The sequence below is a fragment of the Pezoporus wallicus genome, unplaced genomic scaffold (genome assembly GCF_028554395.1).
Source record: "Pezoporus wallicus isolate ANWC-B61680 ecotype Strahan unplaced genomic scaffold, APGP_CSIRO_Pwel_v1 contig_8702, whole genome shotgun sequence".
NCBI classification, from domain to species: domain Eukaryota; kingdom Metazoa; phylum Chordata; class Aves; order Psittaciformes; family Psittacidae; genus Pezoporus; species Pezoporus wallicus.
The window spans coordinates 1,742,791-1,766,856 of record NW_026636754.1 but is presented as its reverse complement, the minus strand read 5'-3'; the positions used below and the strand labels follow the sequence as shown (position 1 = coordinate 1,766,856).

At 44.6% G+C, this 24,066-nt stretch overlaps 2 protein-coding genes across 2 annotated transcripts in view; one reads left to right on the top strand and one right to left on the bottom strand.

The window, feature by feature from the left end:
- The first annotated feature begins 357 nt into the window (after window positions 1–357).
- Window positions 358–23,237, top strand: LOC130595051 (urotensin-2 receptor-like). The gene is made up of 2 exons (XM_057401412.1): window positions 358–1,516; window positions 23,113–23,237. Exon 1 carries the CDS (start codon window positions 377–379, stop codon window positions 1,463–1,465), a length of 1,089 nt encoding a protein of 362 aa, XP_057257395.1. The 5' UTR covers window positions 358–376; the 3' UTR covers window positions 1,466–1,516; window positions 23,113–23,237.
- The window catches only part of OGFOD3 (2-oxoglutarate and iron dependent oxygenase domain containing 3), a 38,488-nt gene continuing 37,579 nt past the window's right edge, over window positions 23,158–24,066 (bottom strand). The window contains exon 9 of the mRNA XM_057401426.1: window positions 23,158–23,294. Within this exon, the coding sequence (XP_057257409.1) occupies window positions 23,158–23,294 (137 nt within the window). The remainder of the gene's footprint in view (window positions 23,295–24,066) is intronic.

The window sequence follows — 24,066 nt, the reverse complement described above, 5'->3', positions numbered from 1 at the left end:
GGCAGGGAACAGCCGAATTATAGCAGAGCGGCCGGGAAAACTTTCGAGGAAGCTCCCGCAGCCTGCATCTGCCGGGCGGCTTTTGAGAGACACCCGGGAGAACGGGGCGCTCCCGGTGTGCCCCCAGCGCCGGCTCCCCACCGGGGCTGAGGGTGGATCGGCGGCGGTCCCCGCTCGCTCCGCACCCTCCGCGCTGTCCCCGGACAGCACCTGCCCGCTGCGCTCCGCGCTGCAGGAGCCCCGGCGGGGCGGGGGGCGGCCCTTCCCCGTGGGGCAGCCCGGTACCGCCCTACCTCCCGCGGGGGGCGGAGCGGCCGCCGCCGGGGCTGGGAGCTCTGGGGCTGGTGCGAGGCTGACGGGGCCGCCGCCGCCGCCCATGGAGCCCAACGGGACGGCGGCGGCGGGGGGCAACTCCTCGGCGGGCGGCGGCGGCCCCGGGAGCGGCCCCCTGCTCATCCCCTCGGCCTTCGGGACGGTGCTGTCGGTGATGTACGTGGCCGGCGTGGCGGGCAACGTGTACACGCTGGTGGTGATGTGCCACTCGGCGCGCTGCGCCGCCCCCATGTACAGCTCCATCGTCAGCCTGGCCCTGGCCGACCTGCTCTACCTCTCCACTATCCCCTTCATCGTCTGTACCTACCTGGCTCAGGACTGGTACTTCGGGGACCTGGGGTGCCGCATCCTGCTCAGCCTGGACCTGCTCACCATGCACGCCAGCATCTTCACCCTGACTCTGATGTGCACCGAGCGCTACCTGGCCGTCACCCGGCCCCTGGACACACTGAAGAGGTCACGGGGCTACCGGAAGGTCACAGCAGGGGCTGTCTGGTCGGTCTCACTGCTCCTTACTCTGCCCATGATGCTGATGGTCACCCTGACCGAGGGGGGAAAGGCAGAGGGCAAGGTGAAGAGGATGTGTGCACCTACCTGGAGCGTGGACGCCTACAGGACCTACCTGACAGTGCTCTTCAGCACTAGCATCATGGCCCCAGGAATCATCATTGGATTCCTCTACACGCGCCTGGCCAGGACCTACCTAGAGTCCCAGAAGAACCCTCCCCACAAAGAGAAGAGCAAGAGATCCCCCCGACAGAAGGTCCTCATCATGATTTTCAGCATCGTGCTGGTCTTCTGGGCCTGTTTCCTGCCATTTTGGATCTGGCAACTGGTGCGACTCTACAGCAGCTCCCTCCAGCTCACCACCCAAACCCAAAAGTGCATTAATTACCTGGTGACCTGCCTGACCTACAGCAACAGCTGCATCAACCCCTTCCTCTACACCCTGCTCACCAAAAACTACCGGGAGTACCTGCGCAACAGGCACCGCAACTTCTACAGGTTCACATCCTCCTTCCGCAAAAGGGGCTCCAACCTGCAGTGCTCCTGGGGACGGTCCATGTCCTCCAGCAACCAGTACGACTACAGCTCGGAGGCCATGGGCATGGCAACACTGAAGGACAAGTGAGGAAGAGAAGGTGCTTCAGAGACACCAGGACCAGCAGAGCGTCTGGCCAAGGTAGGGCTTTGGGACCCCTTAGTCCTGAAGGGTCCTAAAACTTCATTTCTGGCAGTCACTTCAGTTAGGTGCAAGAAGTTGTGTGAACCCAAGTACTATGAGATGCATCCAAATTTCCATCTGACTTAGGGCTGTAAGGGGGGTCCTGTCGGGAGCCAGCAACCACCCAGGACTTTGGTTTTGGGTGCAGAAGATGAGGTGGATACCTTGTTGGGTTCTATCACAAACTCTTTCCACTCTTTGCTGAGTTTTGCCCAACTCCAGCTCTGCACACCCTTCCTCTTGCGTGGCTTCTCAGTGCTGTCTTTGAGCTACAGCTGGGTCAGATCTGCAAAGGTCTGAAATTGTCATGGTATTGCTTAATTTAGCTGCAAGCCTTGGATTTGCCCTATCTATTGCCATTATCTCTTTTTTGAGTGTGTAAAGAGACCTTTAAGCTCCTTTTCCTATTACTTTATACTGCACTACAGTTTCATCAAGCTTAAAGTCTCTATTTTAAAACTCATTGCAGCACTACTTCAAACTCCAAGCATTCAAAACCCACAAGGTAAGCTCTCAGAAACCACAGGATTACATTAAAAGAAAAAAAAAAGCCTTGTACTTTTTTTAGGGTTTCTGCCTAAGGTGATTTGAATTTGCCACTGATTTTCTTTAAGTTGGTCCCTTTCTTAACAGTACAACAGGGCTTGAAAAACTGAAAATTTGCCTTGAAAAGAAAGAAAAATGTCTTATAATCCTATCACTCAAAGACCTGAGGCTCAAAGAAAATTGGCTGAATCCTGTATCATGGGAGTCATCATAAAAGGGATAAATTTATTCATGACATTTGATCAGAAACATTTTGCCTCAGTGTATTCTGCTCATTTTCTCCCCATAGAAAATCCTCACCAGATACTGGAGATGCCTGTAAGCATCTAAACAATTGTAAACCCTCAGTTGATAAAATAAAGGCTGATCAAAAACAGGACCATCATCAGGTTTCCCCTTGCATGGGCTCTTCCCCCAGGCTGGGTGGTATATTTACCCGGGGAGAGGCTGCTGTTCAAAGCTGTTCTCTCTAGAGCTCATGCACGTTAAGGATGAAGTTGTGTTCAGTATTCCTATTTCATGTCCAGGGACAGGCTCTGGAGGTAGGTGAAGCACGATATGAGTTGCATAAACTATTGTTGGCAGCTACTGATACCCAGGGACTACTGGCAATTGCCTAAGGAACAGTCATTTCCACTTTCTTATGGCTTACTCCAACCCCTGTGTGCTTTAGAGAGTCCCATTCCAGCTCTGCAGTATTAATGTGTTCCCGTGTCCTTGGGTGATCTTCTTGTGTCACACACCAAACTTCAGGATATGTTTGTGCTAAAGCAGAGACACAAAGTGCCAACTGCACAGCCTGGGATTGGGAGCAGAGAACACAGCCCAGCAACATGCTGGATTTTATGCACTCAACTAACAGCAGAAAAATAAAGCCTTCAGGGCACATGTTGGATGAAGACCAGGGACACACGTTCCTGTGCCAGGAGTCAGGCATTCTTCTTCTAGACGCAGATGTTTGGGTGTGTTTTGGGGAGAGGGGAATAAGTAACTCACCTTGCTTTTATTACTTGTGATCATGGGACTGTCTTTGAAACACTGGTGACTGCTTTGTCATGTTCCAGCATTGTGTGGACTAACAAACTGGGAAGAATAAATAGGCCTAACGGAGCCCATTTCCTTATGTGAAAGACGGGGACTAACACACAGTTCATGGTGGGAATTGGCAGGGAACTCAGGCTTCAGCAGTTTTTAGGAACAACTTCTCAGGAACTAATTCATTTTTTAATTCTGAATTCTGAAGTCATTGTTACTTTTCCTTTGCTTCCCATTTCTGAGGCTGGAAGTCACTCCCATATAAGAATAACAAAGATAAGGCTTAACTCAAAAGGTGGCGTGGGAAGGTTGGAGCACATGCGTCATCTGTGAGGTGTGCTGTGCCATCCTGCTCTTGGGAAGCATGCTGGTGAGGCTGGACAGACATCCTGGCTGCAGCCCTTCCAGATCGCACATGCCATTTGCCACGTCTGAGAGAGAAAATTGTATTTCCTTATGGCTATAGGAAGAAAAACCCACCCTGATGTGCATCCTGCCCTGACACAGTGCTGATTTGTCTTGAGTTCCATTGCTCAGGCCAAGGCCCCTGAAAGGTCCTTGGAAGCCCACATAGCCACCACAGTGTTACAAGGCCATACATGAAATAGTTGCAAGGCATATCAGGTATCTGTTAACAGGTATGGAAGGGGTAGCAAATGATGAAAGAGCTGTATATGTATCAAAAAGAGTATTAGGGAATACGCTTTCTGCTTTAATAAAAAACATAGTTATTAGTAAGAAGAGGAAGCAGAAAACAAGTCGTGAAAAAAGGCATGAAAACGCAGAGTAGGTGAGATCTATACTTGTAACCTAAGTTGTGTATAAACAAACAGAAGGATTTGATTCGGGGTATGCTTCCCAAGACATCAGCCCCCAGAAGTGATTCTGCTACCCTGCTCACCATCACAGTGTGTATGGGATGTGCTTTCCATGCCACATCATCAGAGCATTAAACATCAAAGGGTTGATGGAGAAGCATCCAGATGAAAGGCAAAATGTTAGGTATTTGTCACTCATAAGGTTTTTCAGCCAGTATGTGCTGCATCCTAGTCCTGTCTCAGCACTGGTCCTCTCTCCTATCCTACAGGGTTACTATGGTGAGAGAACCAGTAAATCTGACAAGCCCCCAAAGAGGCTGGGCAGAGGAGAGCCTGTTTAACTGGCCAGCAAGCAGAAGATGCTTTTGTGTGTAATGAATGATGGCTCTTCAGCAGCCTGTGGAGAATGTCACAGTGCAGACCTTCGCAAACATGACTCCTCAGGAGCCACTCATACTCCCGGGGATCAGAGCTCAATTTAAAATAAGAATTACATAAACAACATCCCTCTTATTGTCCCATCAGACCAGTTAAACTGCCAAAAGTCAGTAGGTTTGACCCACTCCATAAATATCCTGCAGGAGCAGATGTTTTAACTGAGCTCCTGTTGTCTGTAATTGGGCCTTGACTCTTCTTGGTGTGCTCATGTTTTGGAGATGAGGACACAGACTTTGTGTCTTCCTTTAGCAACAAACCCAAATCAATTTAAATCAAACAAATTAGGTGGCTTTGGAAGGGGACTGCTGCAGGCTTTCTACAGCACAGAGTCCTCTCCAGTCACCTGTAATGGGTAGCATTGCTCGCTGCTCACCCAGAGTATTTTGGGGAGGGTGTTGGTTTGGTAGGATTCAGTATTCATAAGCATATCTCCTTGTGTGCAGGCCATGCAAAACTGCTGTAAAGCAGCTCAGGCTATTTCCTATGTGAGGGAGAGGTTTTACCTGTCCCCAACTCTAAAAAGGATAAATAAACTCCCAAAATAATAAGACTAAAACCACGTCTTGTCTCCTCAACCACAGAGGCCACAGAAGTGTATGCAGATTGAGATAGACACACAACCAGATGGGACTTCGCATACTCCCTATGTCTTGTCACTTACGGTAAATCCAAAGCATCCCAGGCCAGGAGGCTGAAGTAACAACAGGAAAATCTGTCAGGCTGTAACTGAGCAAAATGTGTGGATTTCGTTGTAAATAATGTTACTTTGGCTGTTACCTGGTCTAGTGGAAGGTGTCCCTGCCAATGGCAGGAGGGTGGAAGTAGCTGAGCTTTAAGGTCCCTTCCAACCCAAACTACCCTATGGTTCTGTTCTTCTACATTCCAAGAATTCAAGCTGTATGTACCCTAGGATCATTTATCATACCCAAATCACTGTAATCCTGTGGTTCATAATGCTTTTATAAAACTTACTATATATGATACTTTGCTGAAGGATTCCGCAAAGAAATGGTAATTTTAGGCAAGGCAACAGCATTGTTCTTGTTGGGCCAGAGCTTGTAACTTCAAAACTCCACATGTGCTTTACAAGAAAGAAATTAGTTTAATCACTAGATAATCTTTTCCAGCACCCCTGAGGGTTGAGGGGTTTATGATTAAGAAAAGAGAAGAAGGCAACTCAGACTGTGAAAGAAATGCAGTTTCATCCTGAGTGCTCTTTGCGTCCTTTAACCTAAGGTAGTATCTGCTGCAGCAGTGGCAATTTTTCCTCTTTCACTTGAAAAGAGAACACCAGTCCTTTGTGGGACAAGCGTGAATGGTTGTTTTCACCAGACACAGGAGAATCCATTTAAACCTGACTGAATTTTTGCAGACTTCACCTTAAGCCACACCATTTTTTAACCATCTTTCTCCCCACTTTTTTAAACCAAATTTGCAACAAATGCTCGAAAGCCCCACATTACAATATAAGCACGAGTGCAAGCACATCCTTAATATTCTAACTCCTATTCCAACCGCCATTTTTGATGTGTGATTGAATACCAGGGAAGCCAGTGAAAAAGGGGTGATTTTAGGAGTGTTTTGTACCTTGTGCACTACATAACTCACGTCTTGCTGCCCAATTGCATTAACCAAGGAGAACAGGCAGGATGACTAAATTCATAATCTACTCCATTAGCATGATGAGAGGAGAAAGTGCGTAAACCTCTTACCCCCGTCATGGGAGCAGATAACACAGCACCTGAGAAGTCCTCAAGACAGCCCCAAAAGGTCAGATGTCTTTGCTGGGAATTTTGGCTGGTTCGGGGATGCTCGGCTCCTACCGTTGTATTCCTGAGTCCCTCTGGTGGCAGCAGCAATCTTCCATCCTGAGGTCTGGGGAAGAAAACTGGCTTTCTATTTTAGGTTTTGTAACATAGGGGTTCCACACCGTCAGGGCACAACCTAACTATAGAATAGCACTTAATATCTTTGAAGTATAACATTACTACAACATCTGAAAAGCAAAAGCCTGTTTTGAAGAGAAAGCTCACTCCCAAGTGCTAACTTCCCTCTCCCACGTTTTCTTTCCATGCTGAATCCAGACTAACTTTATTCCTGTCATTTTGCACAGCATCCACACTGCCAGCACCCACAGAAACACCCAGAGCTGGTGACTAAATACAGCTTAACCTAGCTGCAGGGGTTTATGCCTTATAATATTGGTTGTTGCTGTTAGTTTCAAGTTTTTCTAGGGAATAGGAGAGACACGGAGTTAATTGCTGTGGCTTATAAGAAATATATTGCTTTATCTTCAAAATCATAGCTGCAGCTTCACAGGATATAAGTAGCCTTTAAAATTATTGCTATTATCATTATACAAGCTTTTTTGCCCTTGTTTGGGAATGTATCTAAAACACACCAGGCAGAAAGGATGTGCCAGTCGGTAGCAAAGTACTGGGGGGGGTGGATAGCCCAGGCTGGGTTTTGTGAGAGCTGATGGAGGAGCTCACTGCCAGCTCGCTCAGCCAAACCTTTAGGATGCCACAAGGTTCTGTCAGAGACCTAACACTGAAAGAAGTGACTGAGGTATATTAAAGAAAGGGACATACATTTAAGGGCTTTTTCCAAATGTAAATATTTCTGCTCAACAATCCAGCTTTCTGCCCACACCGAGTTTCTAGTGTGAGGTTTATAACCTTTGGGGGAGACGAACGTCATCTCAGCAGGTTCTGAATAGTCAGAACTCAGCTTTGTGATCTGTGGTCCCAGCTAGAGCTGTCTTGTCCCCCTCAAAACAGGTTCCCCAATGGGATATACCAAAGCAGAAAAAACCCTGCTGTAACATTTTCCCTTTTTTCCCCATCCAAGACAATTAAAAGAGGAAAGGGGGGGAAAAATCCCAAAGAATCCTCCTGGCATTTGGGCTCTGTTTTTCTGGTTCTCTCAATTTCTAATTTAAATGAAACTTTTTTTTTTAACCACTAGGAATGCTTCTGCAGTGAGAAACAAGGTGAGGAGTTAGGAAGCATTTGTTGAAATTACTAGAGAAGGCTGAACTTGCAGAAGGTCCCACCCCAACCCCTCCATCAAGGTAACTGGAGGGAAAGTAATAAATAAGCTTGTGCAAAATCAAACATCCAGCAATAACAGCCTATAACAGTGCTTGGCAGAGGATACAATTCTAAACCCAGAGTGGTGTTAATGCTGGAGAAGTAAAATCTGCTCAGTTTGTTTCAGCTTGTTTAGGCCAGTGTGTCTCTGCGTTGTCATTAGCCTTTCCTTGTGCATTCCCCTTAGGATCTTGAATTCGGCTCCTGAATTCTTAGCTGAAGCCAAACATGATTTCATCCAAACAAAGCAAGGGAGATTCCTAAGGCTAAATGTGGTGTGTCTATAAACACAGCCGTTTGGAGACAGTTACCACTTCATATATGCACCCCTGCAAACCTCACCAGGGACATCCATCAAATTCACACCAATTCTATGCCTTTTATGTTTTTAAATATCAGCTTGACATTTGAGAAGCACAGCACTGGCTCTTGCAAGCATCCTCCCAGGAAAAGGCACTACATAGCAATGGCTTCTTAGGCTCCACTGGATTTAAAATCCAGAAGAATGAAGGCATTAAATTAACTGTAATGAAGTAATGGTAAAAGGGGGAGAGACAGCGACACTCTCGAAGACACTTGTAGAGGGAGGACACCTAAACCTCCAGGGACATGCAGGTCCCACCAGACAAGCTGTGCATAGCAGTGGGCAGTGGTGCTGAGTCCTGCAGAATCCTCCCTTCAGGGAGCATGGGCTGGCAGCTCCCAACTATCCCTGTAACCCTAGAGTTAAATGGAGTTTCTGCTTTTTCTTTGTAACAGATTTGTTATTTTCTTTCACTTAATGCCGTAGAAGGGGAAATGGGAATGGCATTACTCTAAAATCAGCTGGAGCCCTAGTTACCTCTAATCCCCGCATTCTGAAAGCACCTTTCTGACTCTGGACAATGTTCAGATTAAGGAGCAGTAGCAGGAGTACACAGGAGTCCACAGCACTTGCCTGTATCATGCCTCGCAGTAGCAGCAGTTATCTGATCCCATTCAAGTGTATATATTTATCTCTCTCTTCACATCCTCTGTTGGTGGGGATTTAGAGGCCATCCATCCCCAGAGCACTAGTACTGTTGATAAGTAACCCAGGCAGGCTAAGAGCAAGAGAGCTAATAAAATCCAGAAATTTCTAAGGGAGTTGATGCTGGAGATGCCTATTGAGATAGCACTCACCATCAGAGCTGAAGAGAGATTAGTTTAAACCAGGAGAGGCCAGAAGTCCTGGCTTCTCGTAGAAAATCACCACTTAACTTACACTGTGACCTTGGAGAACTCGTTTATTCCTGTGTCACTGTTCACTGAGTGCCTAGAAAACAGCATCACCATTTCCATCACAAGCACAAGAGTTTTAAAATATCACTGATGTGTGTGAAACGGTCTGAGATCTTTGGATGAGAGGTGCTAAAGGCATAGAAGGAGAAAGGCCTACCTGTAGGGATAACTTAGGGTTCAGGTTAGCTATTAGTGGTCAAACAGAAAAAACGTGGGTGTACAAGAACTTCTCCATTTTTCATTAATGGTAGTTGGCTGGTTTCTAATTAATGGCAAAGATAATCACTTACCCCACAGCAGTGGCAGCTGTGCTCAGCTGGCTTCACTGGGAACACAGCTGAAATGAACCTCCTGATAAAAGCATCATTTTAATGCATCCATACCCTCTCTAAAGCCCCTCCTCAAGCAAGAAAATGATATCAGGAGATACAGTAAGAAAGCAAAATCTTTCTTCTTTACCTCCTGGGGGCCTCTTCTTCCCCATATTATGGGTTGGGTACTACCAGCAGGATTGTGGTGCAGAGGAGGCTGAACAGAAAGAATTATCCCAACGCTCATCAGTGATTGCTGAACACAGCAGAGCTTCCCTGACATTTTGTTGTTGGCATCTTTTTAGAATGATTAAATCTGTCGAGGAACCTCCGCCTGAGGCACAGCACGAGTAATTCTCAACAACAGAAGCAGAGGAAATAGCAACCCCCTAACTTTGCCTGGCTGTTTTCATTTGTTTGTTTGGTTTAATACAAAGGCAAGTCTATTATGGCAAACACGTCTCAAACTTCAAAGCGTCTCCTCGACCTTTGCAACAGCTTCTTCTAAGCAGGATGAGAAAGTGAAACCCTACAGTGTGCAGTGCCCAGTGGTAGGGGGAAAACTCCTTGCAGGTCTGGTTTAAATGGGGGCGACTATAGCGGAGGGATTGGGGACATTGCTGGAGCATCATTTGATCTTTTACCTCCATCCATATAAAGTAAATGTTTTCTGTAAGAGGCACTGCGTGTTCTGGGTATTCAGTATCTATCTCTGTTACTCAGAAGAAAAAACAACCCTCAAACCTGTAAGAAGTCTTGGGTTTAGTCCAATAAAGACAAGAAAAAACTAAAACTGTAACTTCACAGCTTTGGGAAACTGTGTCCTCCCAACTCTATGCCTCATGTTCACAGTCCCAGCAGGGAACATGGGAGACAGGCCTCGGGTGTGGGGAGAAGGGCTTTGAGAAGTGCCCTGCCTCAAAATGCAAAAGGCAAACAGTTAATGTGTCGTACTGAATTATTCATTAATCTTAATGAGAGCACTGAGAAATTGCTTTATGCTGAGAGGAGGCTCAGGATGGCAATACTACATTGCCATCATGCTGCCTCTGGTAATAAGGCTTTACACCTGGCATGAAAATAGGACAGGGATGAGATAGGCACCCAAGGGGGCTCCAGAGCAGGCAGTGGCAGGAACTTAGCAGTGTGTTGAAATCTCACCTCCCGGCATGACCCTGGTGCAGAACCAGCAGCTGATGTGACAACCAGGTGCCCTGTTCAAAGTGCAGCCAACTCCCAGCTTAAATTCCTTGCAGTCCTCCTCCCTTCTTGCCCTATTCGTTGTGCTCACAAGCAAACCCAGTGTGGGAGGCTCTGAACTCCACTACAAGCACTAAGCTCTCATGATGCAGAGTGAGGAATTAGAGAGGCAGCATGGAGCAATCAGGAGCAGAGGGTCTCTGCCCTTCTGATGGACACAGAAAGAAACAGAGAAACTCATTGGCAAGAGCACATTAGCTTAGATCTCAAAGCAGCATCTTAACAGGCATTTTTATCTTCTAACACATTCTTCAGTAAACGTTTATCTTGGAGCTGTGTGCCATTCAGGCTCAGTCTGTGGAGGGTCTATGTATAATTACAGACTTCATTCCAGGACCTGCCTTAACAGTGTGCATTCCCATTGCCTGCCATAGACAGACTCTCCTGCCCACACTGAAGAGATGTTTAACAGAAAGATAATGGATCAAATGTGACCATTTAGGTTAATTGTGCAGTAGAAACGTGGTTGGTTTTAGCATGTTTTTATCTTTGGTGTTCTTACTTTAATCTCATGATTTCTTGTTCTGTCTTTGCATGTTCTGTCCTTTGAGTTACATTTCCTTCTCAGCAACAAGTTGCAGCCTCCCCCAGGGACTCTGCTTCCACCCTCAATTTGCTCCATAGCTAAAACTACCACCTGTCAGACTCTTAATACTCCACTGAGAGTTGCAGGGCATTGGGGAAATTTCCTACCTCTTTAATTTCAAATCTCTCATTTCAGGCTGTCTGCAAGGAAGGCAAAAGTCCCTATTGATTTCCAGAACCTAATCAGCAATCAGGTGTGCTTCTGCAAGCGTGATTGCTATAAGCAAATCCTTCAACTACATTACAGAAGTTATGTTTGCATAGCTAGGAGAATAATTTGACAAGCTTTACTGTTGCTCCAGCCTCAGCCTCCTCTGTCCCCTCATTTAGGTTGGTACATCTGGTTTTGCAGTCTTGTGGGTTTAAAGGATTAAGCCATTTTTCCAATCAAGCAAAAAATAATTATTTCTTGTCCCATCAGCTTCACTATCCACCCCAGGCAAATAAACCAATACAGGTACAGGCCCTGAAAAGTAGCACTTGTGAAATGACAACTTCAAACCTGTTGTTAAAATCTTGGGTGAAAAACTTCAATGCACTTGAGCTTGTTCTTGTTTAAAATACCATTCAGACCAGTAAATGGCTGAATTCACAACCCAACAACTTTTACCCCACTGCAGCTAGAAATACCTTTAAGACTTGTGTTCTCAGAGCATTTGGGCTCTACCTTCAGTTTTCTCCTTTCTGGTCAGTGAGTAAGGCAGCAGCTTCCCTCTTCAGAGATATGCATTAGCCCCCAGGCAGGCTTTGTAAAGCCTTGTGAAGCAGAATAACCATCAGGAACCTTTGTATCTTTTGCCAGAGCACCCATGAAAACAGTACTTCAATCCACACTAACAGTTTTTATGATGGATCTTCAGCAGGGAAGGCACTACACACTTAATGGCTCAGCACGAGGGAGCAGTTTTCCTTACCCTGCCTCTGAAGCTGTGGGGTTTTTTCCTGTTCAGTTTTCAGTTACTTGCCTCACACTTCATGGACTTCATTTCCCAGCACATGAACAGCTGGTGGTTTCTGAGGCTGCAGTTGGCAAGGGCAAAGCCTACAATGGATGGTAATTACTTGCTGAGCTCATTGTAATTGTTCAGTTATTGAATCATTTGGGAAGGCAGGGAGTATTTGGTTAATTAAGAGCTCCTTTAATCACTGCTAAATTTAGCCTTCCAAAACAGTGCTCTCCTTTCCTGGATTTGAAAGCCTCTGCTTACCCACACTGCCTGGGAAGCAGGAATTGCTTTCTCTTTACTCTTGGACTTCAGACATCAAGATGGCACTCGCTCTTCACCTTGTGCTGTCATGGGTTTGGTCCTTATTCCCCAATAGCTCTGACCCTCCCACAATTGGCTTCATAGGCATTAAGATCACTCTGAAGCTGCCACCAATCTCCAGCGAGATGTTTAATTAAAACCAACTTCCCTGTAAGTGCTCAGGCACTTTGGGGACCAAATTCTCATCTGATTCAAAAAATGCCATTACAGACAGAATAGCAAAGTATGAGCATTTAATAGAGCCCAGGAAGCGTCAGCAGGAGGAAAGCTTCTGAGCCCTGGTCATTTCTCTGTTGCTCTGATCTAACAGAGTTGCTGGGCACATGCTTCTTCTGTTTGAGGTTTGTGATCATTTAAGGCTTGGGAAGCAAGTTTATCACCCAGAGGATGCTTTCTGGAGCCTGGACTAACTCCCGGAGGCTCTGGGGAGTCTGCAAGGCGGTGCTCAGGACAAAAAACATTTACAGCTTATAGTCACATCTTCACTGGTGCATCAAGAACGTCCAGTATCTGCATGTGAATCCAGTCAGGCTTGTAACGGAAGGCATTTTGTTCGAGCACTTCTGGGGAGAGTTTTGAGGGAAAGACTCAAATGGGAGGTATCATTTGACTCAAGCTGAGTACAACTTCATTTTAAACAATGAGCTAATAGATTTTAAATAATTATTTTCCTTTGGGCTTTTTAAAGTGATTTCATCCTTTGCCGTAGATTAATTCAACACATCATATTCTTCATGCCCAGTATCAGTCAGGTGTGACTACTTCTGCAGATACGCCCATGGGATTTGGCTGTGCAAGGGTTTCAAGGCTTTGCTTTGCCTTTTTTCCCTCCTTTCTGAACACCTGCAGTTGACTCCCATGCTGAAACAACTGTTCACTAGCATGTGTCAGCTGACAGAATTGTCCCCTTTGGGCTTCCACAGTGAAAATGTGCAGAGCCTCCAAGAGGTAGCAGCTCCTGCAGTCCTGCCTGTGGTACACACAAAGAGGAGGAAGAATCTGTGCTGAAGCTCATCCTCCACAATATGCTTCAGAACAAAGGAAACATTTTTTTCTATTAGGAAGACATTAGAATTAAGAATTAGTATTATAATATCAGCATATTAGAATAAGCCAGATCTCTCCTGTCTGGGGACACACCAGTCTTTTACAAAGGCACCCATGAACTTCTTGTATGCTGCTTTTCATGTCAATGCTGCAAAAAAGGAACATAATTTTTTAACAGCTTTTGTAAGCAAACTCTGCAAAACAGAAGAGCTGCCAAAGCAGGTTGATTTTAAAACCTGACAGCCTTGACAGGGTCCTTGCAGCAGCACGAAGCCACAGCATTGCTGCAGTTAGCTGTGGTTAGGAAACTGTTGAACGCAATGGAATCCAAACCTTGTAACTCTCACATGGGCAGTATAAATGATCAGGAATGATAACTAACTGACTGCTCTCCACTGGGTCCTTCCTTGGATATTTTGCCAAACTGCTCCAAATTAATGGAGCTCATGATGTCCTGGAAGGTTAATGTCTGTGTTTGGGGCCACTTTTACTTCTAGGGCAGTGATGAAGCTGCAGCAAACTAATCTCAACCCTCAATAGGAAGTTAAATGTCTCTAAAAAACTATTTCAGTCTCTTCTTGTGAAGGGATCCCATACTCTGCTGTTGTCACTGGGCTATCAGGTAGCTTTACCTTTCCTCGCCACATGTACCTGCAAGGTATCAATCCCCATCAAGTGTCATTTGGGATGTGAGACCTTGCTGTTCAGCACTCACCATTACCCAGATTTAGCATTTGCTACTTCTCAGCACCTCTTCAGCAGCAGGAGGTCTCGCCCTTCCCATCACCTGTAATGTCTTGCTGAGCCCTACAAAAAAGCCCAAGTATTATTTCTCATTCCCCCATAGAGTTGTTCCTGATGCCACCACCTCCTTAGAGTCTCCAGATGTGTCCTCCTCATCCCAGCTGCTGACTGCACTTTGGACTTGACAGCCTGATCACACCATCCAGCCCTTACCATATCCTTAACCTCCTCCTGGGGTGGTCTCTACCACCCACCGTGAGCAGAGCCAAGGGCCACAAGGGTTTTCTTGGCTTCCTGCACAGGAGTGTGTGCAGTCAGAATTCTTGTAAGCATCAGTTTTACTGCCTCCTCCCAGCATAAACTGGACAAATTGATGGGAGCCCTGGCCCAGGGATAAACACCATCTCCACTGTTTAGAGAAACTGTCTCCTGGATGGATCATGCAGCTGAGCTGACACCCCTGCTGTTGGGGAGCTCCTTCAGGGTATGGGAGATGCCTGCAGGCAGGCAGAACCCTTTCCCCGTGATCAGACATGAACAGGAGCAGTCCCTAAGGAGGATTAAGACTAGAAAAGGTCTGCAGCTAACTCAGATCCCATAATAACAATCTAAAACTTATTTTGTAGAAATACAGAGAATAGCAATTTTCATCTAAGTCACTCGTAAAAATGCCGAGGGCTGATTTAAGCCTGGGCCAATGCAGAGCACAGCTTTAGTCACAATACACCAATATTGCAAAATGCTCAGTTTTATGAAGTTTCCATATTTCAGATCAGTTTCAGCTTTTCAGCTGTTGAGAAATAGTAAATCCTCATGTGGTTAGGAAGCATTCTTGGCTATTATCCTAAAAAGAACTACCTTCAGTATTGTCAGGCTAGTACTCCGGAAGCAGACTGAGATTAGATAAGCTCATTAAGTCAGGCATTATTTCCACACCTGTATTCTTCCCAACAAAATAGTATTTCTCAGTGTCAAGGCAGCTAATTTAGAGGCAGATTTACTTGTCACACTGACACTAAATCTGAACTACTGGCTTGCTTCATGAATAAAGCTGACTTAGATGTACACATGCTGTCCTCCCCTTGAAGGCCTGGAACGCAACTGGAAAATACTTGTCTCTTAAGTGATCCAGTCTGGTGCGGCTGGAGTACTCAGAATGCATTCATCAAGCATGCCATCACTAATAGAGAACTAAAATCGTATTCATCTAAAGCATTTTGCAGTATCCTAGTCCTGCTCCCACCTTTGCCTCCTCCGTACCAGGAATGAGCCCTCACCAGTGCCTAGGAAATAGCCACGGATGTCTTAGAGGAAGGAGTGACTGCAGCCTCAGGAGGCAGGCTAATATCCAAGCTGAGTCTTCTTCCCTGCTGCACAACCCGTCCCCTGCACGTCCATCCACAACTAGAAGGAAAGAAAAGTGAGGTTCAATAACCCTGTTCAGCTGATGAGCAGGGGAGAGGCAGACAATGAGATTTAAGGTAATTGAGCCACTTACTCCATTAATTAAAACCAAGGCTTTAAAGCTCAATTCAGTCAAATAGCCTAATAAAAGGATATTACTGTTCCCCATGACCCTTGCCATCTTTATAACTTTAATATATGAGTTATAAGCATCCACACAATTACAGTCCTATTACACTCCCCACTCCAGCGGAGTCAGGTGAACAGCACAGCTACTCTCAAACCCCTTTGCCTCTGCCCTGCTCAGGATCCTGCAACCCACAAAGCTGGCCTGACCAGAGGACAGAGTAATTAATTTAGACCCAAACATCTCAAAAGTATCTCCTTGTACAGTTCACCTATGGAAAGGCTTTTGATTCCTGCCCTTCCGTGCATGCCGTATGGCTGAAGTATTTAATTTAAGGAGAATGATTAGAAGAGGATGAGTTTTAATGGCCTGCTCCTAAGCCTAGATAAAAATCTTAGCTACAGAGTGGAAACGTGTTGAACTTGTATTGAAAGTGATAATTTCTGCAGCACACCAGCATTCAGTGACTCACAAGCCAACTGGAGGTGCTGAAAGCATTTAGAAAACAAAGTCAAGAGGTATCAAGTCCCAGCTGTAGAGATGAAAATACCAAGGCTCAAAGGCAGTGGGCAGTCAGCTGTGAAGATGGAAGACTTCAAGGCTCTTGGCACTAATAAATGTGACATGAGTGAGTGCCTTCATCACCTCCTGAGCCATGTGCTTTCAGGTGGGCACGCTTCGAGATGAGAACAGCCTTCCTGAGAAATCCACATGCGTTTATTTCCTGCCTGTGCTGAGGCAGAGGAATGAGATTCTCCCTGCCTGCATGTGGTCTGAATGGATGAAGATCTCAAAAAACGTGTCTAACTAGAAAGGGAAAAAGCAGGGAGAGGACTAGATGTACAGAGACTGTGCAAGCATGAAAAAGCTGAGTAGATTCTCAATGGAGAGTATCAAGGAGCAGGTACACATCCCCTGCTCCTCAACTAAAGGATTGCAAAATGAATGAAACTTTGCTCTTTTTACGCTTCAAGAAAGTCTGAATTTTTCAAACCCTCTTATTTTCTTTTTCCAAGGGAAAAAATTCTGTATAGATCTGTATATTTACAGATTGAGTCTTCTTAGATTGTTTCTTATTTACAGGACTAGAGTCCACCTAGTGCCAGAAAAGGTACAACAGACAGATGTCATACACAGAGGACACTATCACCTAGAAAAGGCCCAGCTGATACACAAGATAGATGGAAAGATTAATTTACCATTTTTAAAAAGGATGGATGCAGCATGGCTTGTTTCAGCCTACTCAACATTCACCATTAATTCAAACAGAATATGGACACTAAATGGTACCAAGGAAGAGGTCCCACTGAAAGGTCTCTGAAGGGTTTTAACAGCAAGAGCTGTGCTGCCTGAAAACCCCCAGCTACCAGTTGTGTGTCTGACCTTCTAAGGAAACAATAAAGTAGACCAAGGAGGGGGAAAAACATCAGCTCCATGTCGATGCAGATGCTTCAGTGTGGGAGAAGGCTCCTTCAGCTGTCTAACACCATCTTAAACTTAGCTTACCCCTCTGCTTGACTGACTTGTCTTGTGTTTCTTTTTTCATACTAGTAAACGACAGTTCATTTTGATCATGTTCCTCCCTGCGGAAAGGAATTCCTAACTAATTCCTATCTCCCTTTAAAATAAAGGGACAAATGAGAAAAACACAATTTTTTTTTGCCCACAGAACGGCCATAGTGAAGTAGAAACAATGCAAGTACAAGATCACTTTTCTCACTTATTTTGTGCTGAGAAGTGTAAGGACTAAATGGGCTTAGAGTTTGTCTGGTTTTACAGCAGCTTTTAAGTTTTGCATCACCTGGCAAAATGTGGCCTTTTTCTATGGGGTTATTCAGTGAATCATTTAAATCCCTAATATGCAGAGAGCACTTCCAGAACATACGTAAATCAGTAGCATAAATCAGACATGATATTTGTCTGCTAGAGGGAATGGAAGAAACCAGCATCCAGAGCCAACACAGGCAAAATGACTCCATTAGGAACTGCTGTTGTTTATTCCCCCCAGATTTTATGGTCTGGCTGGCGAGTCTGACGCCGAGGAGGTCACCTCTGAGGGGTTAATCCTCCCAGAGGCCTTACGCAGGCACTGAGAAACAGTCTCAAAAGGAAACATTAAGGTATTTTTCTGTGGGGTGAGCAGCAAAGTGTGCAGGCACCTGCATATACAGCTTAATGTAATTGTATAAACTGAGGAACAAGGAAGAGACAAATTCTCAAGGTGTCTGTCCACAAAAATCATGCCTTAGTACCCTAGTTGGCTTTTTGTGGTGGTGGAGTTAGCAGCAGAATGGGAAGGATATCAATTTCTAAAATGAACTTTCTGAACACTGGAGGCCTATTCCAAGAAATTTCCCGAAGCAAGTAAGAGGAATGCTCCAAAAATCTCAGCTTTTCCCTACAAATAAACTGTTTCCTTCAAGAAGAGGCACTATGGTTTCAGGTACATACTCCTTCAGTACATCTACACTGAGTCATCAGCTTGAAGTCTCCAGTGAAGTTCTCAGTGAAGTTCATTATTAACAATATATCTGACCTGGCAGCTCATAGATTCAATCCGTCCAGATTGCTTGGACAGCCTCAAGATTATCCAGCTGTAAATCGAAGTATTTTGAGGGTTTTGCTTTGTTTGGATGCATCTAGAGGTTACAAAAACAAAAGAGATGGTACTTCCAGGCTGCTTTATTGATTGCACAATAAGAACTAACCAAGCAAAGCATTTCTTGTTGTGATGCAGCCTGATCTGCCCATGCAGCATCCCATTAAAGTCAATGAGGGTTCACAAAGGAGCAGTTCCACCATCACTACAAAACAGTCACTGACAAAGAACAAAAGGAAAAGAAGTTTCTATAGGACCTGTTTCAAAATTCAGTGCTCACCATGCACAAGTCATCATGACAGACAAGAATGCTCAACGGCAGGCAGCACTGATCCCTACCTTGTCGTTACTTCAGCTATATGAGGAAACAGCCAAGATGGAAAGAAGTCTCTCTGAAATAAAGGGTGTTATTTCAAATACAGACAATGCCTGTAAAGGATCAAAATAAAGAATATTTGGAAAAAATGAATGCTAAGAAAAATCTCAAAAGTTGATCAACATTTGACAGTCCCAGCACTGTTAGAAATTCTTCTCAAAGATTAATACACTTCATGGGTGAAAGGGAAAAGCTCTCTCCTTTTCCGTTCCAGCCAGCCTGTGAATAAATAATGCACTGAGCTTACATACCCTATGCAATATATGCTACAGGTAAAGATTATACGTGCTGGGACAGAATTGAGTGCTTAAATAAGTGGTTTGAGGGGTGATGAAGGACAATGAAAGATAGATGTGCAGTTTGGAAACAGGACAGTTATTTTGTTTGGACAGTCCATCCTAAAAGCTTTAGTACAAGCCTCCAGCACTCACATGGAAGATTAAAAAATGCCTATGCAGATACTTTAGGCATAAATTGATGATCATTGAAAGAGCTGAGCAGCCCGTCTCAGCAAACAAGATGTAAAATTAGCTTTCAGCTTCCTAAGGTTTTCAAACACAGAGATAAGGCAGAGTATGCGCTAGTTCTGCATGGTATTTTACAGGCAGCATCATGCACTCAGCAGAGAACTACCCAGCACTTTACAACAGCTGTCCTAGCCTGATTTCCCAAGAAGACCGCCTTTCTGAACGAGGCTAAACCACTCCATGCATGCCAGAGCCATCTGTAGCTCCGAAAAGAAGTAACTCTTCAGCTACTCTTGGAATGTTTCGTTGGATTTCCACACAAGAGACTCAATGAGGAGACAGGAGTTGGGATTGGTTTCTTTTTTGCTTGGGGGAGGGGAAGGGAGGAGGGTGCCTGCTTGTATTTCCCTTCCCCTCCGAGGAGCCCTGGCCTCCAGCAGCAGTTCCTGGGCTTATTCCTAGAATTTAGACAAGAGAAAAATATTGCACAAGGCTACACATGAGTGTATCAGAGATCACATGTGAACACTGTGTAAGGATATCTAGAAGTAGAAGGAGGAACTCTGTATTAAAACCAGTCATCGTTATTTACCAGGGAAAGGAAAGCTATAAGGAAGTTCAAATGTGCTAAGAATTCCAACAGCAGAAACGAAACCAGATTTTCTTGACAGCATAGTCATTATCAATGTCATTTCCACTATACTTTTATTGTAAAGTGCACATCATTATGTGCTACAGCCTTGAAGACTACCCTATTGAGGACTGAAAGCTGCTTTACACTACAGACCTCATCTGATTACATACCTGTTCATTTTACAGAGGTTCCCAATATTCCCCCAAAGCTTTGAATGGAAAGAGAGTTTCAGAAGTCCCACCATATCTCAGAAGTCCTCAGGAAGCTTCACTCTTAGTATGGATTCAAAGTCTGGCTTGCTCCTGTACTTTCTATTTCACCCTTCGACGTCTCTCAAGCAGGCTTTGCCTTTCAGCACCAATAGTTTTCTTTCAAAATACAAATCAACATTCCCACATCCTTGTAACAAGTATGCTTTCGGGTACAAGGCTGTACATTTAACGTCAGGACTTTGCCCCAGTTCCCTCTGAACACGTACTCCTGACTTGACTTCCTCTTTACAAAGGTTCTCACGCAACTGGGAAACATCAAGGCAAATCCTGCTGTTGCTGTGTGTTTAATTAAGAGCACCTGTCTGCAGCAGCTTGGCATCAGATTTACGCTGGTTTAACAGAACAAACCCTGACATCAGCATAATCAGGGTTCTAAGAAGCAGAGCACGGCATTTCTCAGTAGCCACAGGCAGGCTGAACCTGGCAGAGAGCCACAGAAATGAAAGTATTTCAAATGCAGAATTATCTGTCAAGAACTTAGAAGAGATACCCTTAATCAAAAGTTACTCAGGGTATTTAAGGGGACTACAGTAAATTAAACCAAGTTTGATCATTAAATTCTGCAAATTCCACTCTGCCCCAGGATCATCAGCCTTTCTGCAATTACTGTTTTCCTGCTGGAGGCTTTGACTGCACTGTGCTTCCTCATTTGCTATTTAATTTCTTCATGGAGCTAGATACTGCTTTTAGGAGACCAGATATTGAAGCTTCAAGTGCAAAAGAATCCCAGTTGGTACTAAAACATACAGCACCTTGAGTTTTGATGCCTCTTTCAAAAGAAGAATTCTCTTCACAGGTACAGCACACAAGTTCTCCCACAAATTATATCTGACAGGTTTAGTCATCATATTGAACACATCACTGAAGCTTAAACACTCCAAAAGACACATATTAACGTGATTTGATTTCTGAATGTCAGTCAATTCATAGCATGAGATGCACTGTGTCTGAGAGATATTGCAACACACAGGGTCTTCAAAAGATGACAAGCCAGGAGGTTAGCTGAAATTTCCACCATGGTCTAACATGATTGCTGTGGAGCAGTAGTTTATGGAGGGCAGCTCCAGAAGTGCCATTTTCATTCAGTGCAACCCAAAGCCCACATGACAGACAGCAGTAACTAACACATGGCAAGCAATTTCTATGACAGCGTTGCAGAGCAGGATTCACAGCGAAGTCTTGGAACATCAGACCTGGAGAATCCCAACCTAAATGCACATAGGTCCCTTAATCTGAATATTCCACTGCTTTCAGGTACTTACCTGCATCTAAATCTCAAGGTAACATTAGGAATTGAGTTTTAACTCAGTAAAGCAGGTGCTGGTGCTCTTGGTCTGCCTTTACATAAGACTTACAACTTGGGTGTTATGCAAATTTCTTGGACTTAACAGGCTTTGAGACAAGTATTTAGATATGGAACCCAACATACTTTATTATTTCCATCATCCAGCTATTTTAACAATTATTCCTCGTCAGCACAGACAAGGAAGCCATTTTCAGGTTTGAGAACAAAGAAATGAAATTACAGCAGTCTAATCTTGCTGGTGTACCAAATGAGAACACTCCCAGGAGAACAAGTCCAAGCGTCCTATCATCAGTCCTCCTTATATTGATCTTCAATGTAATCCCCCCCAGATTTACTATTTTCATGAAAAGGTAGATTAAAAAAGAAAAAACTGTATGCATAAAAAAAGTTACCCAAAGCACAGATTTTCAAGTTGCTTCACAGAAATGATAGAGACTATTAATGAAACCAATCAACAGCTCTGCTTCAGAACTCCACTGAGACAAAGTTAGGTTTTCCTACCATTTACTTATCAATGTGCTGCGCTGTACGATCTTAGCTTGTAATAGGAAAGCAAGGTAGGTCGCAAGATTACCCATTTCTTTGTTACTTTATCTGTACTCCAATGCAATCATCCTCTCGTCCCGAAGCCCTTGTAATTTATTATTCAAGGAAAACCACAGGCTACTGGTCCTAGTTAACAGAAAAAGTCTTTGTACTAAACTGAAAAAGAGAAGGTCAAAAAAGAGCTACTGAGAGACTTTCGGAAATGGATAAAACATTGCTTTGGACAAGAGAAACCACAGCATTTCACAACACAACAGCTGTAATTGTGTCAACAACTAAAACCTGAATTTCCTTCAGCTTGGTCTTCAGATTACACTTAGGCCCAATGAATACATGCATTCAAAATAGTTTACAATCAAGCTCCAGCTTGAGCCTCTATCAATTTAAGGGGTAGGTGGACACCAGCTTCCCTCAGGCCCCACCATGCCACAGCCTGCTGGTTCACACGGTTTTGTTATCCAGCCTTCCAAGCAGCAAGGCAGGGTTTACAGGATTGAGTCCAATGAGATCAGAACAGGCTTATGGCAAGCCACAAAAACGTTCATTTCTGAGCTCTGCCCCATCCAGGCCCTGCTGCCCTACCTGCAATTCTGTAATGAGGAATGCTCACACAAATCTGATTACCTCTGCCCAGCTCTCCTTTTGAACAGTTATTTCGTGTACAGGGTTACCTGGTCCTTAAAGAGCTTTTAATAATCCCAACACCAAGCTTCCAACCAGGAGACTGATCATTTTCATTAAGACCCCCAAAAAATTGCAATGCATTGGGAATACTGATCAAAAGGATCTATCGCAGTGACATTCCCTAGCACAAAGCATTTGTAATCCAAAAGGAAGAGGCTTCCTGGCCAACCAGAGAACTGTATTGCAGACTTGGTATTAATTAGTCGCTGTCTGCAGCAGAATAATATTTGTAGTAATGGAATAAAACAGTTCAAGTAAGTCCCAGTAGCCAGAGCACAGGTGTATCCCCCACTAATGCCCACGCTAAGGAGAACACATTCATCAGCAGAAGGTACATTCAAAAGAATAACACCCCTCTTGCTCTATTAACTTGGCTCAAGCTTCCTACAGTCACCTTAGTAACTGAAGAGACTAAATAATTAAATAGCAGCATGGGAGTCATGTCAAGACATGGTCCAGAAGATTGTTTTCTACCCTTTAAAATGGAGAATTCAAAAATAAGTTAAAGAGCCCACTCTGGAGCTCTTCTTTGTAGCCTTTGCCTTTAGGAAATGAAGACAAACCATCTCCAGAATGCACCATATCCAAGATGATCTTTAAGGCACAGTTTGCCATAGCTATGAAAACAGACATGTGAAAACGAAGTGTATTACAATATACTAGTGCAGCTGGGAAAACCTAATTGAACGTGAGGTTACAAGAGATGTAATGTCCCTTTTTCCTCTCCTCTTGCAGGGCTTCTCTCATTCCATTTGACCTCATGTTCCATCCCCAGAGGGATTACGTCAAGACTGGATCCCCAATGCCATGGTCTGGGTCGCAAGTGAAGGAGATGGTGATGGCATAGCGAGTGCCCCAGTGAACCTTCTCCACCCGATGAAGGTTCTCAGATCCAGAGGTGAAAAAGGAAACCCGGCCTGTAAAGACAAAGTATTTAATCAGTGACATGGAGTTTGCCACTCAGCAACCAGCTCTCTACACAGTTCTGCTGTTGTCTCAGTCCAGCTGTTCCCTAGCTACCTGAGAGCCCGTAAATCATCACAAACTGTTATGAGCTTACGCTGCACCCTGACAGCTTTATGTACTGTTTCAAATGCATTAATCCTTTGTGCCACAAAGCTGGAGACAGAATTCCACCATATCTCATAGTTTATAAAAGGCAAGAGGAAGCCAAGAATATCTGAAGCCAGTTCTTAGTTGCCTCACATTAAAAAAGGCAACTCTGGTGACTGCCAGCAAAGTGTGTTGATTTCCTCCCTCCTCCCCTTCTAGTCTGGGCTCTAACTTTAGACCAAAGAAGGAAGAAGTACTACGAAGGTGCCAAAAAGTCTTCAGTGAAAAAATCCTCAGCAGGTTTACAAGCAGCTGTGGCAGCTTCTCAGCACTGTACCACGTATTTGCTATAGCTTTTTGTGCACAGTCTGATCCCTCGCTATTCAGCCAGGTTAGAAAGTTAGGTATCGGTCATAGACAGATTACTGTTCCTTAGAAGGAGCCACCCCATCAACACATTGACTTGGAAATGGGTCTATAGATGCAAGACCTTACTCCTGTGCTTTCATCCTGTCTGAGCTTTGACCATAATCCTGCCTTGGGGTTCTCCAGGCCTTAAGTGGCATCAAGATGAAATGCAGTTACTTTGATAATGACAGCAGGCATGTATTAGCATCCCACTGATAAAACAGCAGA

Excerpts from the sequence above, each read along its gene's own strand:
- LOC130595051 (XM_057401412.1), top strand. The coding sequence starts at position 377 with ATGGAGCCCAACGGGACGGCGGCGGCGGGGGGCAACTCCTCGGCGGGC.